This window comes from Gobius niger (genome assembly GCF_951799975.1).
Source record: "Gobius niger genome assembly, chromosome: 24".
Taxonomy (NCBI): Eukaryota; Metazoa; Chordata; class Actinopteri; order Gobiiformes; family Gobiidae; genus Gobius; species Gobius niger.
In genome coordinates, this window is record NC_136875.1 from 8,298,613 (window position 1) to 8,307,041 (window position 8,429).

An 8,429-nucleotide genomic window follows, 5' to 3' on the forward strand; every position below is an offset into this window, starting at 1 on the left:
TGTCTGTTTGAGTCTCGCAGCTGCTTTGATTTTTCCTCCTACTAAAAAGGCCAGAATGGGAGAATGGTGGTTATCGGTCAGCCTCCGTCTACTCCAGGGCATTTTCTTACCCCAAGAAAATTACCTGAAATAAGAACGAAATGTATTGAAACGAGTCAGAAACTTCTCAGAACAAGTGAAATAATCTAGGGCAAATGCCCAAGAACAACTTACCTAGTTAAAACAACAACTAAAATTTGGATTATTATGTTTATACTAATCTAGTTAATTACTTTTTGCAGTAGCTTACCACCACTGACTATGGAGTTTCTGAGGATTTGTACTTTACTTGAATAGTATTTTTTGTTTTTATTTTTCCGTATTTGAAAGATAAATATAATACGTTCTACTCCACTACTTTTCTAGTAAGGTGCCGGAGTGAAAGGTAAACTTGTCAATGTGTTTTGTTCATTTTAAAAGCGTAACAATGCACCCTCCAGAGCAGTAGGGGGCTCTGTGCAGACGTACTGTCAAATGACACTGACTCACCACAGAGAAGAAAGTTTGTCCCCGCCGTGTTGCCGTACAGAGGATGAGTTTAGACACAGTTTTCTTCAGTACTTTCTCCTAATAACTGAGAGATCAACTCGTTTTGGACAATTAGTATCTGTACTTTTACTCAAGTAATGAAATCAAGTACTTTGATCTCGACTGGGCAGAATGCACAATACATGGTGCTGTTACCTTTTGTTTGGTGAAGCCAGGGATATTAAGGCGAGACACTTTAGGTGAATAGGGAAAAAAATTATATTAACAGATATCAATTTGAAACTTTTGCTGTAGATCACTGGCATAAATGCAAGAAAAAAATACATTGCAAGTTTTCTGTCATTTTATCTTTTCATATAAGAACAAGGTGTTTTATGCCTAAAAATGCCCCAAATTTCCCATTTTTTCGGCGACAAAATCTGAATAATGGATAGAGCTACATTCAAATTTATGGTTTCATTTTATTGATGAATGAGTTACCAAGACTTTTTCAGAGGGGATTTAGGATTTCTTGTTTAGTTTTAAAATAAGCTGTTTTTTAGTGGAAAAATGTGGGAAAATGTAATTTTTGCCTTATTTTTTGACATTCAAAACTCAATAAATGGGGCTTAGGGATTAAATAATATAAAATCCCTCTGAAAAAATCTTCCAAATATCGTTCAGTCCAAGGCTGGAAACTTTGAAGTCTTTAGGTCCGACTGACGTGGACATAGTGTCGCCACAATGACAGAAAAATGTGTTTTGAGAAAAAGGCCCTTGAAATTGTGTTCTCCCATATAAGTCTATGGGAGAACATTGAATCAGCGCAATATTTAAACATGTTTTTGTGAAGATTATGCATATTTTTGGTTTCCGGGTGAAAGCTTATATGTTCAGAGACCAATTTGGCCCAAAACCTGAAAACTGAAAAAATTGAGTTTTGCCTGTTTGTATAGTCTATTATTTAATAGATGATCCCCATGTAAAGTCACACACAGTAGTCCAGTCAGACGGCTCACTAGGCCCACACTGTCCGCTGTCCAGTGAGCTCTGCGTGTAATGGGATTGAGTGACACCCACAGTGGCAGCAGCAGCCGTAAAAAAACCCAAAGAGAAGTGTGTGGATGTGCCGCAACAGCTAAACGCCGGCTCGGGTTTCTCCCAAAAACTGCGGCTAATTTTAACCCCCGTGATCCTCGGGGTTTAAATGCCAGTCCGAACCATCCCAGACCAGTTGTTCTTTCCACGTCCCACCAAGTCAACACAGCACACGAGACTCGCTTAGAGGGAACACATAGCGCCGCACTCGCTCCGGGTCTTTCTTTTTTCAGCGTTTTGTCTTCCGAAAATTAAAAATGGAGCTTTTCGAGACCAATCCGTATTTCTTCCCCGATCAGAGATTTTACGAGGGGAATGATAACTTCTACCAAACCAGACTTCCAGGTAAGGCATGCTGCTACGTTAAAAGTGTTTCGGCAGATTATGGTTACCTTTATAGATGCTAAAATGTACATAAGAAATATAAAGAAAAACTTGCTTGTTTGCTAGTTTTTAAATCAAGCTTTCTTGTGAAAATGTATCAATTTATGTATCTTACCATATATTATAATATATTCTTACAATTATTCAATTTAAGGTTAGGGTTAGGGTTAGGGGTTAGGGTTAGGGTATAAATATATAAACAAAGATCTTCTTCAATCGTAAAATCGCTCTTTACTGTTCCAGGAGCCTACGACCAAACGGGCTTCCAGGATCGGAGTGCTATGATGGGCTTGTGCGGGCCGGCCGGGATGCCCCAAGTGCTGGAGGACAAGGCGTCCCCGAACAGCAGCCTGTCCCCTCACTCCGACAACAACAACGGCGGCGGCAGCCCCTCGCCCCACTGCCCGGGACAGTGCCTCCCCTGGGCCTGCAAGCTCTGCAAGCGGAAGACGGTGACCATGGACCGGCGTCGCGCCGCCACCATGAGAGAGAAGCGCCGCTTGAAGAAAGTGAACGAGGCTTTCGAAGCCCTGAAGAGGAGTACGCTGATGAACCCCAACCAGCGCCTGCCCAAAGTGGAGATTTTGCGGAGCGCCATCCAGTACATCGAGAGGTTGCAGGCGCTTGTGTCGTCCCTGAACCAGCAGGAGAACGAGGCGGGGCAGCAGGGGATGCACTACCGGCCGAACACAGCACAGCCCAGGGTGAGTACGACTTAGGAGAAGGGACATAGGGGGTGGGACATAGCAGGACAAGGTGGACATTTGGGATGCAGCCTACAATGTTATGGTATAAGAACACACAGGTAGGATGTATGTGGTACGATAGGGATGCAGCCAAGAGTGAGTAGGGCATATTATCTAAAGGGTTATGGTGCCAACTGGGAGGCAGCCCGAAGTGAGGGCGATTTTAGGAAACACAGTCTGAGGAAATAGGATGAAGGATATAGTTAGAAAGATGTCTTCTACAATTGGGATGCAGCGCGGAGACAGTAGTCCACCGCAGGGAACAGGACATCAAAGAGGTGTTGTGGGCAAAGTGACTTCCCTTTTTATACTGGGAAATGCAGTCCAGTGTCGGGCATGTAGGATCCAAAGAGCGAGGTGACAATGGGGAAGCAGCCTGGAGTGCGTAGGACTTAGAAAGCAAGGAACAAAACCTTGTATTCTCTGTAATAGGACTTCCATGTAATAGGAGTGGGCTACTTCCTAGGAAATAGGGACCTAGGATATAATGAAGCAAGGTGACTTATTATACAATGCACTGAGGTCGCAGCCAAAAGCCACAATGGGGAGACGGCAATGGAAGAATGTGAGCTATATTTAGTTAGAATGGAAAATGCTTTGAAGGTGCGTGTCGGTGCGGTCAATAAGTGCGTCCAGTTTGTTTGTGGCGTGCTCTGGTCATTGTTTTTTTGTGTTTTTTCATCACAGTGGAGACTTTAACACGAGTTCTGATTGTAATGTTTAATGATTGTTTAACATCCTGGTTTGAACAGCAGGCGTAGCAGCATTAGCAGTAACAAAGTGTTCTTAGCGTGTCATAGTATTACTGTATCGAGCTCTATAGGCCGGGGTAACATTCGAAGTAGCCTAAGCTAGTTGTTAGTTATTTCGAAGTCGCAGTAAAAGTGCTAGCAAAAGCTCTAAATAATATGGTAGCATTTACTATATCTAGATCTATGTCCAGGTAGCTTTTTGAAGTAGGTAGGCTAGTAGTTAGCAAGAAACCGCAGTAAGCTAAAAGTAGCAATTTGGCTAGTACTAGTAGTAGCCTAGTAATAGATCTAAACATTTTTTGTTTCTTTGTCTTGCTCTATGGCTCCATGTAGATGTAGTAGCAGAAAGTTGTAAGCTAGTAGTTGTAGTTGTAGTGGCAATAGTACCCTAGAAGTAGTGTAAGAAGTAGTTGTATGTAGTAAAACTAGCCTAGGGCTGGGTATCGCCAAGCATGTCCCGATACAGTGTTCAATATACATACTCAAGGTTCGCAGTTAAGTATTATACTGCAGTAGTTGCATGTTGGGATGTGGTATGAGTAAATCCTCAAACAAGAATATTAAATAGATTTGAAAATATACATTACACAGGTGCCTCGATGCAATACTGTCAAGTGCTCTGTAACTTTTAACTATACTATATATCGAGCCCTAGCGGCAGCACCAAAGGCTAGGCTAGCAGCAAAAGTGTATTTATTTACAAATGCATTTCAGATGCAAAGAAACTCTTTCCAAACGCGCACAGGCAGCAGTAGTTGCAGTAGTAGTTGCAGTAGTAGTTGCAGTAGTAGTTTGATTGAATATTTTATTTCGAGCTACACAAAACAGACACAAAAGTGAGAAAAACAACAACAAAAAAACAGCATTCTAGCTCGAAAAGGAGTGGGAAGAAGACAAACTTATTAACTCCCACCCCCTATTCACTTCAATGATAATGTGGTTGCAATAATAACATATGGTTACATATAACTATGGTTACACATAGTTTCAGTAGTAGTTGCAGTAGTAGTTACAGTAGTAGTTGCAGTAGTAGTTACAGTAGTAGTTGCAGTAGTAGTTACAGTAGTAGTTGCAGTAGTAGTTACAGTAGTAGTTGCAGTAGTAGTTGCAGTAGTAGTTACAGTAGTAGTTGCAGTCGTAGTTGCAGTTGTAGTTGCAGTAGTAGTTGCAGTAGTGGTTGCAGTAGTGGTTGCAGTAGTGGTTGCAGTAGTGGTTTCAGTAGTGGTCGCAGTAGTGGTTGCAGTAGTAGTCGCAGTAGTGGTTGCAGTAGTGGTTGCAGTAGTAGTTGCAGTAGTGGTTGCAGTAGTGGTTGCAGTAGTAGTTGCAGTAGTAGTGTCAGTAGTAGTTGCAGTAGTAGTTGCAGTAGTAGTTGCAGTAGTAGTTGCAGTCGTAGTTGCAGTAGTAGTTGCAGTCGTAGTTGCAGTGGTGGTTGCAGTAGCAGTTGCAGTTGTAGTTGCAGTAGTAGTCGCAGTCGTAGTTGCAGTAGTGGTTGCAGTCGTAGTCGCAGTCGTAGTTGCAGTAGTAGTTCCAGCAGTAGTTGCAGTAATAGTTGCAGTAGTAGTTGCAGTCGTAGTGTCAGTAGTAGTTGCAGTAGTAGTTGCAGTAGTAGTTGCAGTAGTAGTTGCAGTAGTAGTTGCAGTAGTAGTTGCAGTAGTGGTTGCAGTAGTAGTTGCAGTAGTAGTTGCAGTAGTGGTTGCAGTAGTAGTTGCAGTAGTAGTTGCAGTAGTAGTTGCAGTAGTAGTTGCAGTCGTAGTTGCAGTAGTGGTTGCAGTCGTAGTCGCAGTCGTAGTTGCAGTAGCAGTTGCAGTCGTAGTTGCAGTAGTGGTCGCAGTCGTAGTTGCAGTAGTAGTCGCAGTAGTAGTTGCAGTCGTAGTTGCAGTAGTACTTGCAGTAGTAGTTGCAGTAGTAGTCGCAGTAGTGGTAGTAGTTGCAGTATTAGTCGCAGTCGTAGTTTCAGTAGTGGTTGCAGTAGTAGTTGCAGTAGTAGTCGCAGTAGTGGTAGTAGTCGCAGTAGTAGTCGCAGTCGTAGTTTCAGTAGTGGTTTCAGTAGTAGTTGCAGTAGTAGTTGCAGTAGTAGTCGCAGTAGTAGTTGCAGCAGTAGTTGCAGTAATAGTTGCAGTAGTAGTTGCAGTAGTGGTTGCAGTAGTAGTTGCAGTAGTAGTTCCAGCAGTAGTTGCAGTAATAGTTGCAGTAGTAGTCGCAGTAGTGGTTGCAGTAGTAGTTGCAGTAGTGGTAGTGGTTGCAGTAGTAGTTGCAGTAGTAGTTGCAGTAGTAGTTCCAGCAGTAGTAGTCGCAGTAGTGGTAGTAGTCGCAGTAGTAGTTGCAGCAGTAGTCGCAGTAGTAGTTGCAGTAGTAGTTGCAGTAGTAGTTGCAGTAGTAGTTCCAGCAGTAGTAGTCGCAGTAGTGGTAGTAGTCGCAGTAGTAGTTGCAGCAGTAGTTGCAGTAGTAGTCGCAGTAGTGGTAGTAGTCGCAGTAGTAGTGTCCGCCCCCATGTCTTCTCCGTGTGTGGCGTCTGACGTGCCTTCTGTCTCCGTCCGTCTGTCCCGAACAGGTGTCCTCCTCCTCGGAGCCCAGCTCGGGCAGCACCTGTTGCAGCAGCCCCGAGTGGAGCAGCACCCCCGAGCAGTGCCAGAGCTACAGCAGCGAAGGTCAGCAGCAAGTCAGCCACACACCGCCGCACCGCTGGGCTAGCGATAGCAGCTAGCAGTCATTAAATCATCACGCACGCATGTTTTGTTGTTTGTTTGTTGTCGTTGGCTGTGTAAGCAAAAAAATATTTCAAAAATCGCCTTCAGATTGAACGCCTCTGGGATGTAAAGTGGCTTCTAGTGATATTACGTGATGTTACATTCACAAAAGCGATAATGATAACACAGCATGCGTCACTAATTAGCACAAATATGTTATATAATATGTTGGGAATACTTTTTTCCAGAGCTATGGCCTTTTGCGCTTTACATATAAAACGCCAGGGCTTGTCCTCAGCTGGCACACAGGCAGTTTAAAGCAGTACTAAGTAACTCTTCCCCCTAGAGGCCATAAGCGCAACTGCAGGTGTCGTAGCAAGTTACGTTTTTTTAACTTTTTAATTGTCTTGGAGAGTAAATACGACGCTGACAGGAAAGGCAAAGGGAGAGAGGGTTTCTGTGCATCCAATTATACAATGGAAATATTTTTTTTCACTCAAACCTGGCTGTAAATACTGTTTAAAGTGACGTTAGCCCGCACTTAGCTTTGTCCGTTAGCATGTTAGCTTCTTCTTCGTGATTCCATTAGTGTGTATTGCTTTCTCCGCACCGGTGGCAGTCAAGTTGCAAACATGGTTTTCTGGTCGGAGACACCAGGGGGAGATGAAAGACCCTCCAATCATCCCATAAACACTTGTATTACCCCCACAGGGACTACGGAAAGGATTTATTAAGGTAAACACGTTACTTAGCACTGCTTTAACTAAGGCTAAAACAATAACTTCTATCAGTGCGCTTTACTTTACAGTCGTGTTTCTCCAACCTTTCACCGCGAGTGCCTCTTCATAAAATATCTGACCTTCCGAGCAACACCAGGCCTATGTGAAGATCAAATCAGGACTAAACTGTGTCTAAAAAAGGTTCTTATAATTTAAATAAGTCAATTCTTGATGTCTAAACTGGGTGTAGCAATGACATGGTGCGTAGTGGAGACCTTTTGAGCGCTGAATTGATCAAAACAGACAGTGACAGTGAATGAAACAACTTTGATAATGAAACTTAATACTACTGTGCCTTTGTCTATTTGTAAATTTCAGTTCAAGTCTTAGTTTAAAGTCAAAGTGGACCTGCAATAGGCTCTATGCATGGAATGACACATAGCAATATAATGCTAGCTTTCTCAGGTAGTGACTATTTCCTGTCTGTGTTTCTTCCTATGGAGAGTTAGCCATGTCTTGTTGACATAAATGAACAGTTGAACATTACATGGCAGAACTGTTGAATAATCCCTTATATCAAAAGCTGCACACAGGATGTAAATACTTAAAGGGGGGTGTTATGCAAAATCGACTTTTTCAACCTTTACATCATGTTATGATGTCATTCCCTCATTAAAAACATGCCTGAAGTGTTGCCTTGGCACATTCACGTATTTCTGAGTAATCTGTGAAAACTCTGATGGCGGCCATTTTAGATCAGGTTTGCCTGAGTCCTCCTAGGAACGCCCCCACCTCCTGGAGACGCCTCCGAGCTTTCGTCACCAGCCGAGTAACCAACCACTGCTCCTCAGCAGAACCCCCTCCCCACTGATGCCACAGACAGCGTGTGGAGGGGGCGTGTCGGAAAGGGTCAGAGGTTCTTAAAGAGACAGAGGCCTATTTCAAGACATTCACTGCAGCCATTTTGAGAGAGCAATTTTATACAAGGCAGTTATTCTAATTTACTGCATTTACAGACCAACAGAATAAATTGTAATCCATTTTTGTGTGTTTTTTTCTGCTCCCAGACCTGCTGAGCGCGGCCGACTCTCCAGACCAGGGGAACATGCGCGCACTGACCTCCATCGTCGAGAGCATCTCTGGAGCTGACGGCTCTGTGGCGTTCCCCGTGGACATTCCCAAGTAGAGCCTCCCGAGACAACGGGCCACGGGCAGCGAGCTAAAGCAACACTCACACTTTACCACGGGACTAATTTATTTATTTAAACGATCAGTCGAAATGTTTCAAATTATTAAGTTATTATTGAGGTTTAGACTAGCTGCTCTGTGGCCTGCCAGAAATGAATACGACATGAATTCCGATTTGTAATTTTCACATTTTTGCCGCGTTCATGTGCTCACCAAATGGTTTAGATCAAGTCGATGCATTTCCAGACTTCCCACCGCGACATTTGACTCCTATAGTAGCCTAGCCAACAGTAAATAGTACTTACATGAAGCGTTTATACTTGGGCTGCACTGGGCAGGCGCTGTGTT

The 8,429-nt window shown here is 43.4% G+C and overlaps 1 protein-coding gene across 1 annotated transcript; it reads left to right on the top strand.

Annotated features, from left to right (window-relative positions):
- Nucleotides 1-1,862: 1,862 nt before the first annotated feature.
- myog (myogenin) lies at nucleotides 1,863-8,205 on the top strand (the record flags this gene model as incomplete). Its single annotated transcript, XM_079582508.1, has 4 exons — nucleotides 1,863-1,950; nucleotides 2,233-2,693; nucleotides 6,039-6,135; nucleotides 7,961-8,205. The coding sequence occupies 4 exons, from the start codon at nucleotides 1,863-1,865 to the stop codon at nucleotides 8,077-8,079; spliced, it is 765 nt and encodes a 254-aa protein (XP_079438634.1). The 3' UTR covers nucleotides 8,080-8,205.
- Nucleotides 8,206-8,429: the final 224 nt, after the last annotated feature.